Source organism: Ursus arctos, unplaced genomic scaffold, assembly GCF_023065955.2.
Source record: "Ursus arctos isolate Adak ecotype North America unplaced genomic scaffold, UrsArc2.0 scaffold_18, whole genome shotgun sequence".
Lineage (NCBI taxonomy): Eukaryota > Metazoa > Chordata > Mammalia > Carnivora > Ursidae > Ursus > Ursus arctos.
The window spans coordinates 52,398,209-52,422,291 of NW_026622852.1; the positions used below are offsets into that span (position 1 = coordinate 52,398,209).

At 40.4% G+C, this 24,083-nt stretch overlaps 1 protein-coding gene across 5 annotated transcripts; it reads left to right on the forward strand.

Annotated features, from left to right (window-relative positions):
- Nucleotides 1–438: 438 nt before the first annotated feature.
- On the forward strand, nt 439–24,083 carry ZBTB43 (zinc finger and BTB domain containing 43). 5 transcript variants are annotated; one of them, XM_026513980.4, is made up of 3 exons: nt 439–585; nt 3,426–3,549; nt 18,650–24,083. In XM_026513980.4, exon 3 carries the CDS (start codon nt 18,673–18,675, stop codon nt 20,074–20,076), a length of 1,404 nt encoding a protein of 467 aa, XP_026369765.1. In that variant the 5' UTR covers nt 439–585; nt 3,426–3,549; nt 18,650–18,672; the 3' UTR covers nt 20,077–24,083. The 5 variants fall into 5 exon arrangements, with proteins under 5 accessions (XP_026369765.1, XP_026369767.1, XP_026369766.1 ...); XM_026513982.4 differs by having other exon boundaries at nt 459–886; XM_026513981.4 differs by having other exon boundaries at nt 459–608.

The window sequence follows — 24,083 nt, forward strand, 5'->3', positions numbered from 1 at the left end:
CTAATAATGAGTCATGCCTTCTAGCAGCAGTGAAGATCTACCTCCCCTGAGATCAAAGGATCTCCTCTGGTACCTGAACAAAATGGGTCCTTAGGGGGACCCAGCACAGCGCCTGCCACACAGAGGGAACTGTTCCTTTCGTTGTACATTGACAGAGCATCCACTACGTGCCAAAGGCACTGTGGGACAAAAACGGACTTGACACGATCTCTGCTAGGCAGCATGAGAGAGATAAAGTTTGAAAGGGATTTAGGACTTAGTATCAGCTCCCTAATTCCCAGTAGTGGCCTCACTCATAGTCCCTAAAGCCTATTGACCTGAGCCAGGTTGCCCGTCGCAGTAGTTGCCTGCAACGGCGCGCTCTTCTGACGCCCCGCCCCGAAAGCGAGTCCCGCATGCGCACACCGCTTTCTCTCTGACGCACCCCCGGAAGCACTGGCAGTTTCGGGGGCGGAACCGGGAAGCGTTTCCGGGGGCGGGAGGCGCAGGCTGAGGCGGTCGCGGCGGCGACGGCTTGAACGGGCCTGACGCCGGTGGCGGAAAGTGTCCGGCGGGCGGGTTATGTGAGCGCGGAGCCCTGAGCAGGTACGGCGGAGTCCGGACAACAGGTAGCGAGAGGGCAGGGAGGGAAGCCGGAGAGGTTTAAGGGCTTCCCTGCAGGTCCCGGCGTGCGCGCGCCGTCGGCCCGGCAGGCCCATTCCGCAGACCGGGATGCCTAAGCCGCGCTCTGGCAGTTGGAGTTCTGCCACCCCGGTCCGACTCCTGCGGTCTCCAACCAGCCTGGTACGTGGACCGCGACACCAAGGTCCCCGAGGCAGCGTCTCGCCCAAGGTCACCCCGCGGCGGCGGACCTCGGCGGGCCAGAGCGCTTAGAGATCCCGCCCCGGTACGTCCGCCGGCCTTTCGGGGGCGCAGTGTGGGTGCGGCGTGGCGGCCTCGGGTTCGAGGCAAGGCCAGGAGAAGGGCTGCACTCGGACTTTGCTGGTATCTGTCTCTGTTTACTTCTAAGTAGTGTTTCACCTCTGTTGCGGTCTCTGTCACCTGTTGTCACCTGCCCTTTCTGCCTCTCAACTCTTCCCCTGTCAACTTTGTATTTCTCTCCTGTTTCTCTCTTGAGCCCATCTCTATCTGGACCCTGTTTTTATTTGTCTCTACTTTGCTTGTGTTTCTTGACCCTGTGTTTCCCACTCAGTCTGTACTCTCATTCATGGCCTGCCTGTCAGCCGTGCTCTTTGGCCATCTGTGTTTCTGCCAGTTTTGTGTCTTTCTTGTTTGTGCCTTTCCTAACTGGGTTTGTCTGGGCGGGGCAGGGCAGGCTTGTCCGGACCTCTGAGCCATGCAAAGTGACTCATGACCCCGTGAAGTTTCCTGCACTGGTGACATTCTCAGTGACTAGACTGCGGTCTGGCCTCAACTCTGACAGGTGTCGCCCAACCTAAGCGTCTGGGTGCAGGAGCTCCTCCTGGCAGGCAAACGGGAGACCATCTCGGGGCCAAAGTAGTTTGATAAATCCTTGCCTTTTCTTACCCATGGTTTTTAAGCCTGCATATCTCCCGACTTCCCTTGACTCCATCCACTTACCCCAGGATGGCCTCCAGGACTCTCAGGAGCCTGCTCTTTCAGTTCCAGCTGCTTAAATGGGCCTGTCTACAGGCAAAGGAAGGGTCAGTCTGAGATTCTCTGCTCCTTGGGGCTCAAGGAGCAGCAGGATTTCTGGGAAAGCTGTATGCTTAGTTCAGAGATTGTGTCAGTATGTACGGTTAAATTATTAAGAAACCTAATAATTTGAGATTTCATTCTTTGCTTTACTAAAGTACTCACTGGAGAAATAAGCCAGACACAAAAGAACAAATATCGTTTGAGTCCCCTTATGTGAGGTATCTAAAATAGGCAAATTCATAGAGACAGAAAGTAGAATATAGTTTACCGGGGGCTGGCAGACGAGGGGATGGAGAGTTATTGTTTAATGGATACAGAGTTTTAGTTTGGGATGATGAAAAAGTTATGGAAGTGGATAGTTGTGATGGTTGCACAACGTTGTGAATGACATCATTCTAAAGCCTAAATAAAAAGAAAAAGAAGTGAAATAAATTGGTTAAAGTGTTAAACTTTTAACATTGCTACCCTTTTGAATACTTTTCAGTTCACAGTTGGGTCCGTACTTTTCCACAGTGTCCTCCTTTATGTCTTCAGAAGCACTGATGAGGCTCTCAGGAATGCTCTATCATTGTCTCAGGCAGTGGCAAGCATTAAAATTTCCACATGGCCATCACATCCTGATTGCGGAAATTTTGAAATATGGCTCTTAAAATCAGTTGAATGTACTCTATCATTTTCATGAACTTTTCCTTTTTACCTTATTTATATTTACAGTTGGAATAGAAAGATTTTTGTCTTATTTGTAACGTGTTGAGGGCAAACTTTCCTTTATTTCGTCGGTTTGTAGCTAATCATTTTCCTGAAACTGAGCGCTGTTTCTGCCTTCTGCTTTTCTTGATTTGAGCTTCTTACCCCAAATGCTAAGGAACATGAGAGTGCATTTAAAACCATTTCCTTGGCTATATTGTAATGTAATGGCAGGATGACTGATAAGTGGGAAGTTAGTGGTTAGAACAATACCTTCTCTTTTGAATCTCAGAGTTTACCACAATGGAATGTTTGCCCTGAAGTTTTAAGTAAAACATTCAGCAGTGGCTTAAAATTCGGGGGAGACAAGAATCAAGTAGGTAGTTAATTTTTTTTAAATGCTAAAATAGGTTTTATTAAATTCTTTGGCTAAAGTCTTCCGATTAGAACCTGTAGGGGTGCTGATTGGCAATGGTCTGGAGACTGAAAACACTTTTCCAAAGGGTCTTTTCATTCTGTAAAGCTACATAGACATTGATCAGTGTTGGTTTTCTGCTTTTAACCAATGTGCCATGGTAATGTAAGATGTTATTAAAAGTGGGCAAGGGGTTGAGGGGTGTACAGAACTCTTGGCGTTTTTTGTAACTTTCCTGTAAATCTAAAATTATTTCAAAATTAGAAGTCTATTTAAAAAGTACAACACAGGGGGTGCCTGGGTGGCTCAGTCGGTTAGTTGGCTGCCTTCAGCTTGGGTCATGGTCCCAGGGTCCTGGGATCGAGTCCCACATCCTGCTCCTTGCTCAGCAGGGAGCTTGCTTCTCCCTCTCCCTCTGCCTGCTGCTCCCCCTGCTTGTGCTCTCTCTCTCTGTCAAATAAATAAAAATCTTTAAAAAAAATAAAAAATACAACACAGAAGCAAAGAAGGTACAGAATAGAAGCTAATATAACCAAAAAATACCAGTCTTGATTAGTTTTCATTCTGCTGCTCACACACCTGTATTATTTATTAGCAAGGCACATGGACATAGTAAATGTCACCAGAATCTCTCTTATATTTTCAACATGATTTTTCCTTTCAGAAATCAGTGCCATTTTAATTTGAAGCAAAACTGAGAAATGGGTTCCTCTTCCTCATTCATCCGTACTGCTTTGTGATGGCCATGACATAAGGGGCTTTTTCCCAGGAATACAGCTTTGCATTAGGTAAGCTATGAACTTACTAAAAAGACAGGTTTTTAAAGTTACTTACTAAAATGGTTTCTTTTTCAGCAAAAATAATAATGTAGTTGTATTTAATTGCTCTAGACCAGAGTTTCTTTTACTTTTCTGGCGAGGAGCTCTTGCATATTTTAAGACCAGTCACTGCTTTACATCGTACCCTTACAGCATTTAACTTCAGAGAAACTTCTCTGCTGAGTGACTTTTTTTAACTTAGAAAAATAATAGATTTAAATTGAACTGATTTGAATCCTGACCTACCATTTTTGAGGTGTATGATGTTGGGCAGGTCTTTAACCTTCCTGAGCTTCAGTTTACTCATCTTAAAAATGAGTATGAGGATTCAGGGGTATTGTAAGACCCAGGTTTCCATAGTCTGCTTTGTGAACTGTAAAGCATTTGACTAATGTAAAGAATTTTGGTGGGCATGGGGTATTGGTATTTTTGTACACTTGTGCCAGTCTTTAGATTTACTAAAGTGGTATTTACTGTGTTTAAATGTGCTCCCTACAGTAAGCATGCAAATTGCCCTCTGTTCTGATTAAGAAATCTCTGGAGGGCTTCAAGGCTGATGGGTCTGCTTCCCTATTATGTTGCTATCTGTGTTTTTCAGACTTGTAATTGTGTTTAAATAATGTATAAAACTTGACATACTGTTCTTTAGCTGTATAATAAATACAGATTACTATTAAACTCATCAAAGTTGGAAGAGATCTTGAAGGTCATCTAGAGCTTGGTGATTCTTCAATATTTCACTGTTTTTCCCTGCTTTTAAGAAAACCAGAGAGCCTCCATGAACTATGGAGGGAATGAGTGGGGATAGGTGTGCATGTTTTAGAACTGTTACTATTGGGTTTTGTTTTGTTTTGTTTTCCTTAACTATGTGCAAGATAAATAAAATTGCTAGTATCTCATTAAGTCTAATGATGGTACATAATTTGCTCTGGAGTTTAGGAATATGTTGTGTATTATAAATTATTTCAGTTGTTTATATTGTGAAAATTTGTGTTTATTTTTCACCTTTACCTTCCATACTATCATCAGGCTGTATTGGGCCTGAGCAAGTGTTTTGAATTTAAATTCCAATTTAAACATCCGCTAGTTATATGACCTTAAGCAAGTAGTTAGGCCTGTTTGTTTCCTATTCTGTACAATAGGAATAAAAAATACCTATCCAGTGGGTTATTTTGAGGACTAATGAGATAAAATACATACAGTGCTTCTGTACAGATTTTGGTACAATGTGCACATTTAATAAATAGTAGATGCTGTTATTATCTCTACTAATTACAACATTTTCCTGGTTACCCGGTTTGGAAGCTTCGTAGTCAGTATAGGTAACTAGTTTACTTTGCATTACTTTATTTTTTAAAGCTTTCTTAAGATACAATTCATGTGCAATTAAAAGTTTTTTGGTATATTCAGTGGGTTGTATACCCATCACCACAATCTAATTTGAGGATTTTCATCACCCCTCCCCCCACCCAAAAAAAAAACCAGCAGTCAGTCACTGCCCTTTCCTTTCCCCGTAGTTTCTGGCAGCCACTGATTTACTTTTTGTCTACAAATCTTTCTATTCTGGACATTTCTTATAAATGGAATCATACAAAGATGTGGTCTTTTGTATCTAACTTCTTTCACTTAGCATAATGTTTTCAAGGTTCAGCGGTGCTATCATGCATTTTTATTGCCAAAGAATGGCATAATACAATAATACTTACATAATAAAAAGGAATAATATTTCATTGTATGGATATACCACCTTCTATTTATTTAGTGATCAGATGAGGACCTTTGGGTTGTTTCCACTTTTGGGCCATGATGGATAATGCTGTTGTGGATATCTGTGTGTAAGGTTTTGTGGATATCATATGTTTTCAGTGCCCTTGGGTATATGCCTATGTGTAAAGTTGTTGAGTTACATGGTAGCTCTATGTTTAACTCTTTAAAGGGCTGCTAAACTGTTTTCCAAAGTGGCTGAGCCATTTTATATTCCCACTAGCAGTGTATAATGGTTCTGATCCTTCCACATCTATGTCAATACTTGTTTTTGTCTGTTTTATTTATCATAGCCATCTGAATGGGTGATATCTCATTGTGGTTTGAATTTGCATTTCCCTAGTAAATAATGATACGGAGCATTTTTTTGTGTGCTCATTTGTATATCTTCTTTAGAGAAATGTCTATTCAAATCCTTTGCCCGTTTTTCAGTTGTCTGCTATGAAATTTCGAGAGTTCTTTATATATTTTGGATACAGGTCACTGAACAGCTATGTGATATGCATATATTTTCTCCCACATTGGAGGTTATCTTTTCACTTGCGCTACCCTTGCATCTTCCTGCTTACCAATTCAGTCGGTCCTACCAGTTCTTTGTTTTCCATACGCACTGTTACTTTCATTGCGTCAAACCTTGATTATATTTGTTGAAATCTTTTTTTTAAAGATTTTATTTATTTATTTGAGAGAGAGAGAGCAAGAGCTGGGTGAGGGGCAGAGGGAGAAGCTGACTCCCCGCTGAAGAGGGAGCCCAATGCAAGGCTTGATCCCTGGACTCTGGTGAGCCAAAGGCGGGTGCTTAACTGCCTGAGCCCCCCAGGCGCCCCTGCTGAAATCTTATAATTAAGCCTGTACTTCAGACTTACTCCTGCTTTTAAGTGCATCAGCAGATTGTCTTTCCTGAACATATTTCACAGCATATCACTGAGAAGTTTCCAGTGCTGCCCCCAGTGCCCACATTTAAAGGTCCGATTGCGCGTTTAGCAGGGTAGTCCCAGCAATCCTTCCCAGGTTTGTCTCCCACCACACCCTATCGCTTGTAGAAGGAAGCACAGGAGTGATCTTGAGTGGAAAAGAGCTCAGAGAGAGCCTGTGAGCTGGCTTTCTGGTGGTAGTTTTACCATAGGTGAGGACCTTGCCCTCAGTGGGATGGGAGCAATAACTCAGTTTCTTCAGTGTGCCATACTCACAGTGCGCTTGACCCACAAGAGCTTAAAGAAAACAAACCAGAATGACATGTGATTTATATTTTTCTTTCTATGTTAGTTAATAAGTGAGGTGGGCTTGTAGTTTTTTCACATCTAATTTTGATACCAGGGTTTAAATAAAAGTAATTAGTAAGTTTTCTCCCACAGTTATTCCCTTGCTCTTCTTTCCCCTCTGAAACAGTTTATACAGCATAGGAATTAATTTCCTTTACAGAATTTTCCCATAAATTATTCTAGGCCCGATGTGCTTTTGGAAATCATTTGAACTGTTTGGTAATTTCTCCACAGTTATCTGTTCAGATTTTTTTTTCTTCTCAGGTTAATTCTGATAATTTATATTTTTCTCTACAACTTTTTATCCATGAGATTTTAAAAATTTCTTAGTGTGGAATTGTCTCCTATCTTAAAGTTTCTATAATGTCATTGTGTTCTATTTCTTTTTCCTAATTTTGTGAATTTGCCAGTTTTAATTTCTTTGTTTTAGAATTAAGAATTTTGTTTAATTATTGGGTAGGGTTTTTAAGATTTATTCTTTAATATTTCTGGATTTATTACATTGTGTAATCACATGTGATCAAATGTGCTGTGTATGTGCATTTCTGCTTTGGGGATAACTGATGCTCTCTGTGCCCACTTTTTTTTTTTTTTTGTAAATGTCCTATGAAAACTTAAAAAAGATATGTTATTTGTGTACTGTAGAGATTGTATGTTTCATTTAAATTAGCATTACCAATGATACCAATCTAAGTTTCTGCGTTCCAATTATCCTTTGCCTACCTGACTTAAGGATTAAAAGAGGGAAATGTATATTTCTTACTACAGTTATGTTTATGTCAGTCTTGTTTCCTGAAGATTATATTACATTTACACATAGTTTGCCAGATAACTCTCACTGTGAATTATGGAATTCATCAACTAACAATAAACTTGCAAAAAAAATAAGAACAATAAGCTTTTATCCCATTTGATGCTTTTTACATTGAATCTTACTTTGATATTAATAATGTTGCCTGGCTTGCTGTTGTTTTCATATACCCATTCTTTTGACCTTTTTGGTGATGAATTCTGTAATCTTTTCTGTATCTGAACAAGTATTTTGCCTTTATTTTGAAAGCTATTTTGATTGGGTATAGAATATAAGTTGACAAGTTTTTTCTTTTAGTACTTTGAAGATGCCTGTCTTGCATTGTCTACTGTCTTCGGACTGACAATGTTTCTGACAAGAAGTTTTCAGCCTTTCTTATCCTTGGTTCTCTGTACAAAATGGCTTTTTTCCCTCTAGCTGCTTTTAAGAGTTTTCTTACTCCTTGTTTGAAGTGATTTGATTATGGTGTGGCATGGTGAAGTTTTCTTTATGCTTCTTGGAATTCGTTGAGGTTCTTGGGTGTGTGGATTTGTTGTTTTCATAAAATTTGGAAAGATTTGACTATTTCTTCAAATAAGTTTTAGTTTTTATACCCTCCATCTCCTCTCCTTCAGGGACTCCAGTTAGGTGCCTTGAAGTTTTCTCAGGGTTCACTGATACTTTGTTTCCCCTTCCCCTCTCCTTTTTTTGTCCTGCCCACCCCCTTCTGCTTTATTTTAGGTTGTTTCTATTGCTGTGTTTTCAGGTTCACTCATCTTTTTCCTGCAGTGTTATTGTTCCTCAGTGTTGCTTATTTGTGTTTAATCTGTAGAAATTCGGTTTGGGTCTTTTTTTTATAGTTTCCCTGTTTACTTACTATGCTTAATTTTCCTCTATTTTCTTAAACATATGTAATATAGAATTTTCTACCAATTATATAAATTTGTCATTTCTGGGTCTGTTCCTATTGATCAAATTTTTTGTTTCTTTATTATGGGTTATATTCTCCTGCTTCTTTGCATGCCTGGTGATTTTTCATTGGATGCCAGGCATGAATTTTACTTTCTTGGGGTCTGGATATTTTTGTATTATGCAAATATTCTAAATAGTTTGATCCTTTTGAGGCTTGTTTTCAAGATCTGTTTAACAGGACCAAGGCTGCATTTTGTTTGGGGCTAATTTGTCCCCACTACTGAGGGAAGACTTCTAAATATTCAAAATTTTTCATTCAGGAATTTTCTTCTATTAAATATTTTATTTTCTCCTTCTACTCTGTTCAGTTCTTTGTCTCAAGGACACTAACTAGCCATACGTTGGATCTCTATTCCCTGTTCTCCTGTTCTATTTATTCTCTTCTCTCTCTCTGTTTTTATATTTTTATCCTCCTCTTGCATTCTGATAGAAGTTTCCCCAGAGTGCCTTCCACATCACTGATTCCATTTTCCGCTGTGGCACTTCTGCTCCTGATTGCCTGTTTACATTTCTGCTCTGTTATTAGTTTCTCTACATCTTATCTTTAAGTCATCAGCTCTTTTTTTTTTTTTTTCCCAGAAAGACCATGTTTTCATAAGTTTGTGGAAACATCATTTAAAAAATACTATCTAGGGGTACCTGGGTGGTTCAGTCAGTTAAGTGTCTGCCTTCTGCCTAGGTCATGATCCCGGGGTTCTGGGATGGAGCCCCACATCAGGCTCCCTGTTCAGCAGGGAGTCTGCTTCTCCCTCTGCCTCTCCCCCTGCTTGGGCACGCTTTCTCATTCTCTCTCTGTCAAATAAATAAAATCTTTTTAAAAAATTAAAATGCTGTCTAGAGGGGCACCTCAGTGGCTCCGTCAGTTAAGCGTCTGATTCTTGGTCTCAGCTCAGGTCTTCATCTCAGGGTCGTGAATTCAAGCCCCACTTTGGGCTCCACACTGGACATGGAGCCTACTAAAAGTAAAAATAAAATAAATAAAAATAAAAATGTTATCTAAGCTGTGCTCTTTAAGGGCACGTGGCTGGCTCAGTCAGTAGGGCATGTGACTCTTGATCTTGGGGTCTTAAGTTCAAGCCCTCACATTGGGCATAGAGCTTACTTTAAAAAACAAAACAAAACTGTGCTCTTTGTTTATCCCTTACTATTTTCTTCTTTTTTGTTATTGTAGAATATATTTACAGACCCTATGTACTTAAAGAATAAAACCAACCGGGTTTTTAATCCTTTAGAGGGAAACATTCTGCTTGGGTCTGAAAAATTTCCCCCTTTGTGGGTGGGTTGTTTGGTGTTTTTTATTTTTTATTTTTATTTTTTTTACCATATACCCGAATGCTGTTAGAACTAACTCTTTCCTCTTTAGCTGGAGGACAGGCTGAACCATCCTGACACGGGGGTTAACTTGAATTGAATGGCTGGGCCAGAGGCTAGCTTAGATACTGTTAGGAGAGCTTGAGCTCTGTGCACTTTCTTCTGTGTTAGTGAAATTGTTTGTTTTTTAAGATTTTATTTATTTGAGAGCAAGAGAGCGCGCCCGCAGAGGGAGAGAGAATGGGAGAAGCAGACGCCCTCTGAGCAGAGAGCTGGATTCAGGGCTTGATCCCAGGACCTGATCTGAAGGCAGACCCTCAACCAACTGAGCCACCCAGGCACCCCAAGTGTTAGTGAAATTCTGATACCAGGGACCTACTTTAGTCTCTTTGGCCCAGCTGGCAAATGTCTCTGCCTCCTTCCTGGGGCTCCTACTGAGCCCCACCCTCTCATGTCAAGTTTTAAAAAATTTCTGCTGAGGCACTCTGCAACCTTTGATATTCCGATGCAGCCAGCTCTGAATGTTGCTAATCTGCAGGGCCTGTCCCATAGTCCACTCTGGGATTTTAGCCGAGGATGGACCTTCCGAACGAACAGGCATTAGTGTTCTTCTCTCAGGATTGTCTGGGGTAGTAGGTGGAGTTACAGGGGTAATGTCTCTTTTCAGTTTGGCCCTATCTCCACTCTGTCCTTAATGTTTAACCAGATAACTCTGGTCCCTAGTTTCCAGGACCAAGGCCAATTTTTTCATTTTTTGTAGGTTATTTTGGTTAGGATATGGTAGATGGGAAGAATTATATACCGCTCTCAAGTCTTCCCTCTTAACTCTGGTGAAACTAAAATTTATTGTAAAAGGATACATTGACTGTAAGATACACCAGTTCCCCTCCTCTGAATTTCTCTTGAGTTTATAATTCTCTTGTGCTTTTATTATGCTTTGCTTTGAATAACAGGTTTGTATGCATGTGTTTTTTTTTTTTAATCTCCCCTACCAGATTATAAACTCTGGACAGTGCGATTCCATGATCATTTTAGAAATTCCCCCACAGTACTTTGCATATAGTATTTTATGTTGGTTTACTTATTTATATGTTTATTTTAGTGAGTTAATTACTAATGTGAAAGTTTCTTAAAAAATTGAAACAGCAGCTATACTGGTAATATAGATCACAAGTGCTTGTGAGCTTATAAATAGGCTGAGGTAGCAGGAAAACCTGAAGGAGAGGTTCAGGCTTTGCATGTTACTAAGATCAGGGACGTAGAAAGACCACACTCACCCAAAGTTAAGGGCAGAGGTCGGATACTTATATTTTATTTTTATTTCTCTAAAGTATTTTATTTTTAACCTCTACACCCAGCATGGGGCTTGAACTCAAAACCCTGAGATCAAGAGTCGCATTCACATGCTCCACCAACTGAGCCAGCCAGGCGCCCCAGAAGTCAGATACTTTTAAATTATAAGGACCGTTACCACCTTGACATAGTTGAAAATAAAGTTATGTGACTTCCCCCCCCAGTTTTTTTTTTTTAATGTATAGTAAAAAATGTCAGTTTGCCATTTTAACCATTTTCAAGTGGCATTAATTACACTCATAATGTTGTGCAAACAACACTGCTTTCTGACCCCCCCCAATTTTTTTCATCACACCAAACAGAAACTCTACCCATTAAATGATAACTCCCATTCATAATTCCTCTGAGCCCATGATAACCTCTAATCTACTTTTTTGCCTCTGAATTTGCCTATTCTAGATATTTCACATAAGTGGAATTAAACGTGTCCTTTTGTGCCTGGCTTCTTTAAGTTAATGTTGAGCATGATTTTACCATAATGTTGTCAGTGTTTACATTGTAGCATGTATCAGAGCTTTTTTCCTTTTTATATTCTGTATGCTGTCTCTTAGCTGTCATTGATTTGTTGTAGTGTTGTTTAAGTCCTCTGTTTCCTTGTAGATCCTAAGTCTGTTTTTTTCTGTCCATTACTGAAAGTGAGGAATTGGAGTCACCACCCCTTGTTGTAGATTGGTCGTTTCTCTCTTCAGTTTTGTCCATTTTTGCTTCATATATTTGTTCCATATGTTTCTCTTGTTAGGTGCATATATGTTTATGGTTGTTATATCATCTTGATAGATTGAACCTTTTATCAATATATAATGTCCTTTGTTCTCATAACCTTTTTGACTTAGTCTGTTTTGTCTGATAATAATATAACCACTCCAGCTCTTTTTTGGTTACTCTTTGCATGGAATATCTTTTCTATCATTTTACTTTTATAAGTTGTCTCTTATAGACAAGATACAAGTAAATCATATTTTTTAAATCTGTTCTGCCTGTCTCCACCTTTTAATTGGAGAGTTTAAGCCATTTACATTTAAATACTGATAAGGAAGGATTTATTTCTACCATTTAGCTGTTTTCTGTATTATCTTGTATGTTTTTTGTTCCACAATTCCTCCATTACTACCTTTTAAAAACTAAAAAAGATAAAATAAAACCATTTATTTCCTCTTCTTTTGGTATGCCGTTTTGATTCTCATCTTTCCTTTTCATGTATATTCTTTTCTTAGTAGTTACATTGAGGTTTACAACTAACATCTTAAACTTAGCAGCAACCTAGTTTGACTAATCAAACTTAGTTCCGGTTTTTTTTCTTTTTAAGAGAGCACACACGTGCGCTTGAGTGGGGGTGGGGAGGTGTGGAGAAGGAGAGAGACTCTTAAGCGTGGGGCTCCATCTCCGGACCCTAAGATCATGACCTGAGCCGAAATCAAAGTTGGTCACTTAATTGAGCCACCCAGGCACCCCCAAACTTAGTTTAAGTAGTACACAGATACTCTGCTTCTTACATATCCATCCCTCCCCCTTCATGTTGTTATTGTCATGGATTATCTTCATACATTGTCTGTTGACATAGATTTATAAGTATTGTTTTATGCGTTTGCGTTTTAAAGCATACAGGAAAAAAGGAGTTATAAGTCAAAAGAATAATAACAGCTTTTATGTTTATGTTGTTAACCTTTATCAGTGGTCTTTATTCCTTCATATGCCTTGGAATTATTACCTAGTATTCTTTTATCTCAGCCTGAAGGACTGCTTTTTATCGTATCTGGTAGAGGAGGTTTACTGGTAATGAATGCCTTAGCTTTTGTTTATCTGGGAATGTCTTAATTTCTCCTTTATTCAAGAAAGGGTTGTTTTGCCAGATAGAGAATTACCACTTGACAGTTTTTTCTTCTAACACGTTAAATGTCATACCACTGCCTTCTGGCCTCAACGGTCTTTGATGAGAAATTAGCTGTGAAGGGGCACCTGGGTGGCTCAGGCAGTTAGGTGCCTGACGTTGCCTGGGATCGAGCCCCACCCTGCCTCGCGGGCTCTCTGCTCAGCAGGGATTCTGCTTTTCTCTCTCACTCTTGCTCTCTCTCAAATAAATAAATCTTAAAAAAAAAGAAAGAAAGAAAATTAGCTGTGGATCTTATTAAAGATCCTTTTTTATGTGATGAGGCAGTTCTTTCTTGCTGCTCTCAACTCCCTGTCTTTGACTTTTTGCTATTTAACTTCTAGTGTGTCTAATGTGGAGCTCTTTAATTTTACTCTGCTTGGAGCTTTTTGAGCTTCTCGGCTGTATGCGTTTGTCTTATCAAATTTGATTAGTTTTCTACCAGTATATCTTTTAATACTGTTTCTGCCTCTTCTTTCTTTGGAGACCCCCATGGTGTGCATGTTGGTACATTTGATGGGGTACCTCAGATTGTGCTAATTTCTTCTCATTTTTCTTTCTATCCCTCTGACTGGGTAATTGCAATTGCTTTGTCCTTGAGTTTGCTGATTTTTTTTCTTTTGCCTTTTTAAATTGTCATTGATGGGGCCCCTGGGTGGCTCAGTCCTTGAGCGTCTGCCTTCGGCTCAGGGCGTGATCCCGGAGTCCTGGGATTGAGCCCCACATCAGGCTCCTCCGCTGGGAGCCTGCTTCTTCCTCTCCCATTTCCCCTGCCTGTGTTCCCTCTCTCGCTGGCTCTCTCTGTGTCAAATAAATAAATAAAATCTTAAAAAAAAAAAATCGTCATTGAACTCCTCTTATGGATTTTTAATTTGTATTTGTATTTGTTTCCTATGTCTTTCAAACAAAACACCACAGACTAGATGGCTTAAACAACAGGAATTTGTTTTTTCACAATTCTGGAGGCTAAAAGACCAAGATCGTGGTGTTGGTAGATTTGGTTTCTCCTGAAGCCTTTCTTCTCGGCTTGCAGATGACCACCTTTTTACTGTATGTTCACATTGTGCACACCTCACGTTTCTCTGTGTGTCCAAATTTCATTTCTTACAAGAATACCAGTCATTTTGGATTAGGGCCCACCCGAACAACCCTATTTTAATTCCCTCTTTAAAGGCTTTATATCCCAAAACAGTCACATTCTAGGGTACTTGGGAAGTCAGGGCTTCAACATGAATTTTGAGGGGATACAATGCAGCCCACAACACAGCTATTATTCTTCTTGGCTCCAGAATTTCTGTTTGGTTCCTTTTTATAATTTCTGTCTCCTTATTGACATTTTTCTCCTGATTTCCTTTAGTTTTTTGTGCATAGTGGGGTTTTTTGGGTTTGTCTTTTTTTTTTTAAAGCAGTTTGAGCATATACAAGGCAGATGATTTAACAACTTTGGCTAGTAATTCCAATGTCTGGAATTCCTCAGGGATAGTTTCTAATATTCTTTTTCTTGTGAATGCACCTATTTTCTTTTTTCTTTGTATACTTTGTAGTTTTGGTTAAGAGCTTGAACATTTCATGTATTCTAATATGGTAACTCTTGAAATCAGATTCTTCCCATCCTACGGGATTTCTTTTGTCACTTGATGAGGGCTGCAGTTGTCTGTTTGCATGACAGTTTTTCCAAATGATTTTGCAAAGTCTATATCCCTTGTTGCATGTAGTCAGTGAAGTTTCTGTTGCTTTATTATGTGGTCAACCTGTGACCTGACAGCTTCCTTAAATACTTCAACCCAGGTCCTGGGGGCGGAGGGGCAGGGAAGTGTGTTTATCTTTTTAAAATCTTATGATCAAAAAAAAAAAATTATGATGCTGCTGGGGAAGCCACTGCCGCTTGAGCGGGCCAAAACAAAGCTGTGTGGATCCACCATACTGGGCAGAATGCAAACCCCCCAGCTTTTGAAGCACGTAATCCTTGTTGTCCTCCCTGGCATGATCCAGCCACTTTAGGAATGTGGGCCACTGTCCCACAGGCTGGCGCAGGGGTGAGGAATGGGGATTATAGTTGGTTTGTGCATACAGCTCTCTTACAACAGCCTCTCCCTTCAGCCAGCATTGTCTTGGTTGCTACAAGTGTCTGATCAGATTCCAGAGTTCTGAAATAGTTGATTCTGATTATTCAGCAGTTTACTGCTTGTTTTGGTGGAGGGACTGATCCCTAGAGCTTCCTACTCCACCATTTCCTCTAATATGACTTACGACATTTATGACATTTATTTTTGTAGATTGTTTTTAAAAGTCTTCTTCTCAGTCACTTAAGATTCCACAGAAGATACTTGAAATCTTAAGGAAAAGATTGGTATTCAGTAACAGTGTTGGGAAAATAGGCTAGATATTTTGGAGGGAAAAGGGCTGGATCCCAACCTTGCTCCTTCTGCCAAAACAAACTCTTTGTGTATTAAACATTTAAATGCTTTTTTAAAAATGGTACCGGGGAAAAAAGCTAAATAATTCATTTTACTTTTTAAAAATAATCTTGGAGTCGGGAATGCCTTTCTATGTCTAATACAAAACCCTGGAGCCATAAAAGCAAAGATTGGGTAATTTGTATTACATTTCAAAGTTAATTTCTTGCGTTTATTAAAAAAAACTACAAATCAGTAGGATGAATTGCCCAATTTATTTGAGCAAAGAATATGACTGATAATTTATAGGAAAAACAAATGACCAGTAAACACCAGAATAAAGAATATCATTCTCATTCATAATTAAATGTTGATCAAAACAACAATGAATCATGGATTATTCACTTAGGAGATTTGCAAACTTTTTTCCTGGTTTGATAATGTCTAGTGTTGTTAAGAGTGTGGAGGAGTAGACACTGTTGTTTACTGTTGGTAGGAGTGTGTCTTGGTGCAACCTTTCTGGAAAGTAGCTTGGTAATACACATCAGAATGTCAAGTGCTCTTCCATTGGTAGAGATTACCTTATAGATATTTCCAAAGATATGCCAAGATAGTTATGTGCAGATGTATAATTATATTGTGTATATTACAATAGCATTGCTCATAGTTTCAAAAGCCCAGACAATTGAAATTCTGTAAGAAGAGAGCTGTGTAAATTAGGGTATGTCCATATAGCAGGAGCTTTATAATCATTAAACAGAACTGAATTAGCTCTTTCTGTGCTAATGTGGTACATTAGTCCGTTTGGGCTACTCTAACAAAATACTGTGGACTGGGCGGCTTATAAACATCAGAAATTTATTTCTCAGAGTTCTGGAGGCTAAGAAGTCCAAGGTCAAAGCACTTGCAGATTCTGTGTCTAGGGAGGACCCACTCCCTGGTTCATAGATAGCTTGTCTTTTCCATGTGTCTTCACATGGCCAAAAAGGCAAAGTAGTCTCTGTGTCTCTTTTAATTTTTTAGTATTTTTATTAAGTAAACTCTACGCTCAATGTGGGGCTCAAACTCAACTCAACCCTGAGATTGAGTCACATACTCTACCGACTGAGCCAGTCAGGTGCCCCTGGTGTCTCTTTTACAAGAGCACTAATTCCATTCATGAGGATTCTGCCCTCATGACCTCATCACCACCTAAAAACCCTCCTCCAAATGCGATCACGTTGAGGAAATAGGTTTCAACATGAATTTGGAGGACACAATCAGTCTATGCTATGTCAGAAGTTCTGCAAGATCTATTAAGTGACAAAAGCTAAAAGCAGAATAAAATGTAGGTAATGAGCCCATTTGGGTAAAGATTTTTAAAGGATATATATGATTTATTCTTATATAAGCACATAGAAGTTTCTAGAAATATATGAGTTTGTTAATGGTGATTTTCTTTGGGAGGGGGAGTAGGAATAAGTGGTGAAGAGTTTTGGGTTTTTTTTAAAGAATTTTCTGTAAATGTCTTTACATGTGTGTATTATCCCCCTTTTTTTTCAAATAGCTAAAACCCAAATTCTACAGTGATGTGATGTAGCAAGAGAATCTGTTTACCCAGATATTTCTCAGAATTTCCATACTTCTAAGTTTTAGTTTATATACTACTTAACTTCTCCTCTTGAAATTGCATATACCTAAATAGTTTGTTTCCTGGTCTATTTTTGTTTTAAATTATCATGACCATAAATTAATACTTCTTTCTAAAAATACCGTCTTACCTTTAAAAATTATTAATGAGTAACCTGGTATTTTGACATCTTCCTAGAAGAAGCAGAATGATGTTATAGGGAAAATAGCATAGGCTTTGAAGTCATAGAGACCTAGAATCAAATCCCCATTTAATAAAAATTAGTTCTTATTTTAACCTTGGGAAAGTTACTTGAAATAGCTGAACTTGAGAATATCAGTCTCCACATTTGCAGAGTCATTATAAAGATTACGTGAAAAAAAAAGGTGTACAGTCCTTGCTATATAGTAATTACTCAAGAAATATTAGTTTCTTTTCTTGGTCTTTCTCCCTATCTCTCAAAGATGACTTTCAGTCTTTGGGTTTGTTTCTTTTTTTTTTTTTTTTAATCTCATACTTAGAAAATCTGGCATTTGGGGCGCCTGGGTGGCACAGCGGTTAAGCGTCTGCCTTCGGCTCAGGGCGTGATCCCGGCGTTATGGGATCGAGCCCCACATCAGGCTCCTCCGCTATGAGCCTGCTTCTTCCTCTCCCACTCCCCTGCTTGTGTTCCCTCTCTCGCTGGCTGTCTCTATCTCTGTCAAATAAATAAATAAAATCTTTAAAAAAAAAAAAAAAGAAAATCTGGCATTTAACAGTGTTTGGATATAGTATTAGAGCTAGGTGACGGATAGTGCTAATAAATCTCTTGGGTTTACTGGTTTATTTTAATTTACCATGGAATTATGGGACATGAGCAGGATCTCAGACAGAGTTTATCTTGTTGATTGTTACTGTTTGAAATTTTCTCTAATGCTTTACTACCCCACAAAATATATTTACAGTAATAACATAGGCGATCCTTTATTCTTTGTTATAGTTTTATCTTCGGATTGAGTTCACTCAGTAACGGGACAATATTTACTATGCTCTTTGGTCTATAAACAACTTGGAGACCACCAGATAGAGGAGGAATACCTTGCCTTCCCACTTCATTCTGCTTCACATCAGAAGCTCCTAAAGGGCTAAAATTCTGATGGCTAGCAGAGAAACTCACATTGTTTGGGGCTTCGGTTGGTTTCTGCCTGTGGTGCTGAAGGACCAAAGGCAAGATTGTTCTGGCCACGTCAGCCCCTTTCCCCTCACTCGCACACTGGCGTCTAGCCTACTGATCTCCTTGCAGTTCCTTACAGTTGCTGAGTTCACTCTTGTCTCAGAACCTTTACATAGTTTTTCCTTCTCACAATTCCATCCTCACTGCCTCACCCCAACTTGGCAAATGTGGATCGAATCTGAGGTTTCTTAAAAATTCTGTCGTTTGGGTAGGTACCATGTTTGTTTGGACTAGAAATATTTACTTTGTTTTATTTAGGAGATTTGTATAGCTTACAGATCACATCTCTGGATTCTATTCTCTCATTCACAGATATAGGCAAAATCAAGAGTTAATACTGTGCAGAGTGGTGGGTGGTTCCTGTTTTTGGCATACTCACCCCAGAAAGCCTTGCTCTGGGGGATGACTGCTCCCCCCACTAATGCCCACAGCAAGGGGACCCGATGGAACTATAGAACGTGTCTTAATTTTTTTAGTGCTCAGTCAGTTTCTCTTTGGGCTGGATTTAGTACTAATTTTTCTTTCTCTTGTAGCACCGCACAAGATTTGTGATGAAATGGAGCCTGGAACAAACTCTTTTCGAGTAGAATTTCCTGATTTTTCCAGCACCATTCTGCAAAAACTGAACCAGCAGCGCCAGCAAGGACAATTATGTGATGTTTCCATTGTTGTCCAAGGCCACATTTTCCGGGCACACAAAGCTGTTCTTGCTGCCAGTTCACCCTACTTTTGTGACCAGGTACTCCTGAAAAACAGCAGGAGGATTGTTTTACCTGATGTGATGAACCCAAGAGTATTTGAGAACATTCTCTTATCTAGTTATACGGGACGCCTAGTCATGCCTGCTCCAGAAATTGTTAGTTACTTAACAGCAGCAAGCTTCCTCCAGATGTGGCATGTGGTAGACAAGTGCACTGAGGTTTTAGAGGGAAACCCTACAGTCCTTTGTCAGAAGCTAAATCATGGCAGTGACCACCAGTCTCCAAGCAGCAGTAGTTATAATGGCCTGGTAGAGAGCTTTGAGCTGGGCTCTGGGAGCCATGCTGATTTCCCCAAAGCCCAAGAACTGAGGGATGGAGAGAATGAAGAGGAGAGCACCAAAGACGAGCTGTCATCTCAGCTCACCGAGCACGAATACCTTCCCAGCAACTCGTCCACAGAGCATGACCGGCTGAGCACGGAAATGGCGAGCCAGGATGGGGAGGAGGGGGCCAGCGACAGTGCCGAGTTCCACTACACCCGTCCCATGTACAGCAAGCCCAGCATAATGGCTCACAAACGCTGGATCCATGTGAAGCCCGAGCGCTTTGAACAGACATGTGAGGGCATGGATGTGCACGCCCCCTATGATGAGCACCAGGTCACTGAATCCATCAATACTATGCAGACGGAGCACTCGGTGCAGCCTTCGGGCGTAGAGGAGGACTTCCACGTCGGGGAAAAAAAGGTGGAAGCAGAGTTCGACGAACAGGCTGATGAAAGCAATTACGATGAGCAGGTGGATTTCTATGGCTCTTCCATGGAAGAGTTTTCTGGAGAGAGGTCAGATGGGAATCTAATTGGGCACAGACAGGAGACTGCCCTAGCATCAGGCTACAGTGAGAATATTGAAATGGTAACAGGGATTAAAGAAGAAGCTTCCCATTTAGGATTCTCAGCCACCGACAAGCTGTATCCTTGTCAGTGTGGGAAAAGTTTCACTCACAAGAGTCAGAGAGATCGACACATGAGCATGCACCTCGGTCTTCGGCCTTATGGCTGTGGTGTCTGCGGTAAGAAATTCAAAATGAAGCATCATCTCGTGGGCCACATGAAAATTCATACAGGCATAAAGCCGTATGAGTGTAATATCTGTGCAAAGAGATTTATGTGGAGGGACAGTTTCCACAGGCATGTGACTTCTTGTACCAAGTCCTACGAAGCTGCAAAGGCTGAGCAGAATACGACTGAGGCTAACTAAAAATAGGATCTGGCCCTTGAGTGGCAGGCACAAAAATAAACTATGGTAATTATGCAAATCTGGGCACAGATGATGCGTGCTACTTGCTATTATGAGAGAAGCTTAAAAAAAATGGAAGATATTTCTGAAAGACCAGCTCTAAGTAGGCCAATTTAAAAATCTAATTCCTCAAATTTGTATGTTCCTGTCCAGGCCTGGAGTGGGTAATGGGGAGAAGTTAACCCACCTCCCAGCTGGCGAGGTAAAACTTCAGGCTCGTTGTTGTGATTGAGGCAGGTGGACTTGGTGATAGAGACACCTGCGCTTGGAACTGGACTCCAGCCTACCAGTTCTGTTTCAGGGGGCAGCAAGTTTTGATCACTCATTACAAGGTCATGTCGGAATTTTATTTAGCTCTCACCATAGATAACTTAGGTAATGTGGATTTGTTTCGGTAGCTGCCTCACTGAATGAAATGCTACTTAATGTAAAAGCTACAAATAATGTGATTCCTAGGATGCGAAATTGATTAACAGAGCCCTCTCCTCTGGTTTTATTCTCTCTGAAGGGTATTTTAACTAAAAACCTATGGAGATGCTAAGAGGGTGACGTTCTAAGTATGAAACAAATAACTTACGGTACAAGCTTCAATTTCTGTTAAGATGCCACTGTCACGATGTGTTTCAGACTCTTGATAAGGCAAAGTTTTGTATTTTAGTACTAACATTTAGTTTGGACAATTGTATCTAATTGTAATTCTCTAGGGTGCCAGAGATAGGTATTTCTAATTGGTTTGCTGTCCCAAATCCTGTTTAATTATAGCATCCACACAGCGGGATCTGCTCTGTGGCTAGTAGGCGTCTAGCCGGCTTTGACTCTGACCATGGTACCATTGGCTGCTGCAGCCATTTCTCTCTCAGATTATGATGCTTCCTGAAGAGGTCAGTCAGTGACCACAGTTAGTGGGAACGAGCCAGAAGTGATGGCTGAGAGTTACCTGTGAGCAGAAGGAGTTTATGGGGGCCACAGTGACACTCCCAACTGTCAGTGAGAGTTGCTGAGTAGCAGAATTTTGAGCGGCAGAAAAAAAACAACTGCCCAAGCAAGAGGAGTCTTGAAAATACACTGGTGGGGGGAGGTAGTCTTAGAGGGGCACACTGAGCTAATGCTGCCAGTTCTTTAGGAGTGCTGGAATGTGTTTTCAAAGGGGGGGAGAAGGAATCCTAATTTTAGAAAGTAGTCTACAGATTCATGCTCCCAAATTCTAGGTAAAGCTGCATAAATTTACAAGTCCACTTAGCTGTACGCACCAGAAACCAGCAAGAAAAGCAGCTGTTCTTGCGACCTTTTCTGCAGCTCGGGCAGATGTTTTAGGTTAAAAAGGAAGCTTCTGTTCGGGATGCTTCCAAGCTGCGTCAGGTACCTGAAGTTCTCACCAGGGTAGGACAGGGTGCTACTGTTATGTCAGCTTTTCCACAAATTACTGGTCTTTTACTTCCAAGTGGAAACTTTTTTCCTTAAAATAAAAATAACTTTTCCCGGATTTGAGGTGAAATTTTGTTTTAAAAGTTTGGCTTTGCTCTTATGTGATAGACACTGCTAGCAATGGCCTCCAGTCCTCACGCTCCAGCCACAAAGGCATGTACTTGTCGAACGTTGTCGTCCGGAAGGGGAAAGAAAGTACTTACTTACCAGTTAACTCTTGTAATCAACATTACAAAACAGGGATCTATTCATGAACACTGTATCATTCTCGATATATAAAAAGCACTTTGTATTTAAAACTTTATTATAAATATATATATATTGATTTTTTTAACCTAGAAACTAGATATTACCTCTTGGTTGTTTGCCACATTAATATTCTCTTTGTGTCGAAACTTCACCAGTTAACAGTCCTTTCTCTGCATACCTGACAGATGTGTATAGAGGTGACTGTGCAAACAGTTCAATTGCTCCTCTTTTTTTTCATGTTAGAAGCCAATGGGTTTTAGGGATGATCCTAGCCGTTATGTGTGAGAAGAAATTGTTTTTTTATTCCTACTGATTTCAGTACCAAGGCAGTGAAGCCATTTGGTTCTGCCAAAAGCTGATCACCCTCTCCCATGGTATTAGCAGGTCATTTTCTAATGATTGGGAAGGTTTGATGTGCTGTTTCCCATTAAAGATTGTATTCAAATGAGCATTGGGACATTTTGGGAGAAGAGTCTGAGAGGTAAAATAAAAATATTCTAGAAAAATCATGGTTCTTCAGTTATGCTGAAATTAGCCCAGCACCTTTGTTATGAGTAATGTTGAAGAACTCTTGTTTAGCCAGGAGTGGTGGGCAGCCCTTGGGTGGCAGTTTGGGACGTAGTCAGTTGTGCTGGGACTTATCTCATGTGTTGTGAAGAAAGGTGTCTTTTATCGAAATCCTTAGATGTACATCAGCTAAGTATAGAATTTAAAGTGTAAGTTCCTCACATCTGCTGTTTTTGGTTGTTCATGGTAGTTGGGGTTTCCCTTAAAATTCGGGTAGCTAATTGGGTCAGCCAGACCCTGTGAGGTGGTTGGGCATCTGAAATGCTGGCCATGTTCAGAGAGGCGGGGGGAAAGAGGTTGCCTTAGTTTGGATAGTGAGAGTGAATTTTTATAGACTTTGCTTTTTAGGATTAGGAGATCATACTGGATTACTACCTTTTTTTCCTGCCCATTCTGGGTTGGATAGTCTCTCTCCGTAGCCTCAGTACAGCTTTAGAAAATCTTTATCCTTCCAAATGAGTTTGGATAGTTGTGGGTAACATTTTCCAAACAGTCTTTCAGGGATCGTGTTAATGGCCTACAACCAAGGTATATGTCCCCTACTTTGAGTCTTAACTGTGGTTCTTCTCCAATCCCAGTGGGAAAGGGCTTCAAGGCACCACCAGTGGTATGTAATAGTAGTATTTATACCATGCCTTTAATTTTAGATCTGCACGTGACAGCAATCCACTCGGTCAGGTAGGGATCACTGTCTAAGGAAGGACTGGTAGCCTTTCCTCACGTGTTGAGGGTTACCCTCAGGCGCTCCCTGGGCCCCATCCTGTTGATTTCTGATTTCTAGATCTCACCTTCCTCCAGTCCCTTCGGTAGGCCACAACTTTCAAAGAGTCTGCCCGAAAGGGTCTTCTCCATTTTAGTGGCCATTTGCTGAACTAAACTGACCCGGCACTGGCTTCTAGCTGTTTGGGAGAGCTGCTCGGTCTCAGTGACCCCTTCCTGCGGAGGCACTCGCATCCCCAAGCTGCCCCTGAAGTGACATGGGGGCAGAGCAGAAGCAGCCCAGTTGTGCTTGTCCTGGGGAGGGGGATTTGCCATAGCCCCCTGCGTGAGGGTGGGGAGGGCTCCATCACACCAAATCCAGGTGTTTGTCTTTGTAAAGGTCTCGTTTAGGAATGCTGGAAACCAAGCAGCATATTTACCCCCTTCCCCACCCCCATCTGTGCCACACTAATTTTGTCATTTAATTGCTTTCATGGGTCACTAACTTTGTTGAGTAAAACCAGGGTTTGTTTGTTTGGGTTTTTTCTTTGCTACTTATATATTTAAAGGTACATGTTTCTTATTTCAAATCTCTACTGATAGTGCCCAATGGGAAGATGCTGGAACACATTTTGCAAATGTGACTTTTTTTTTTTTTTTTTTTTTTTTTAGTGTTGCTTGAAGCCTGTGTCATAATGTCAGTTGCTGCTGCCTTCTTTCCTTTTATGAGGTTCCCAATGTTTCTTCCAGAAAATTACTTTATTTATGCAAGTCAGGTGACTCTTAGATCACAGAACCATTTGATGATAAACAGATTATCATTAGGTGCATATCTTATTGATATTTTGTGAAATGTTATGCCTGTGTTGCAAAAGTTGAATAGTTTTGTCTTTATATATTGCTGTCTTCAGTGTACAGCATGGTTTTACTTAATTGAATGTTACTGTTTAATATTTTCTTCTTATAGAAGAGACCATGCCCTTTTGTATGACATGTTTTAATAAATGTTATCCGTCAACTTTGTAAAA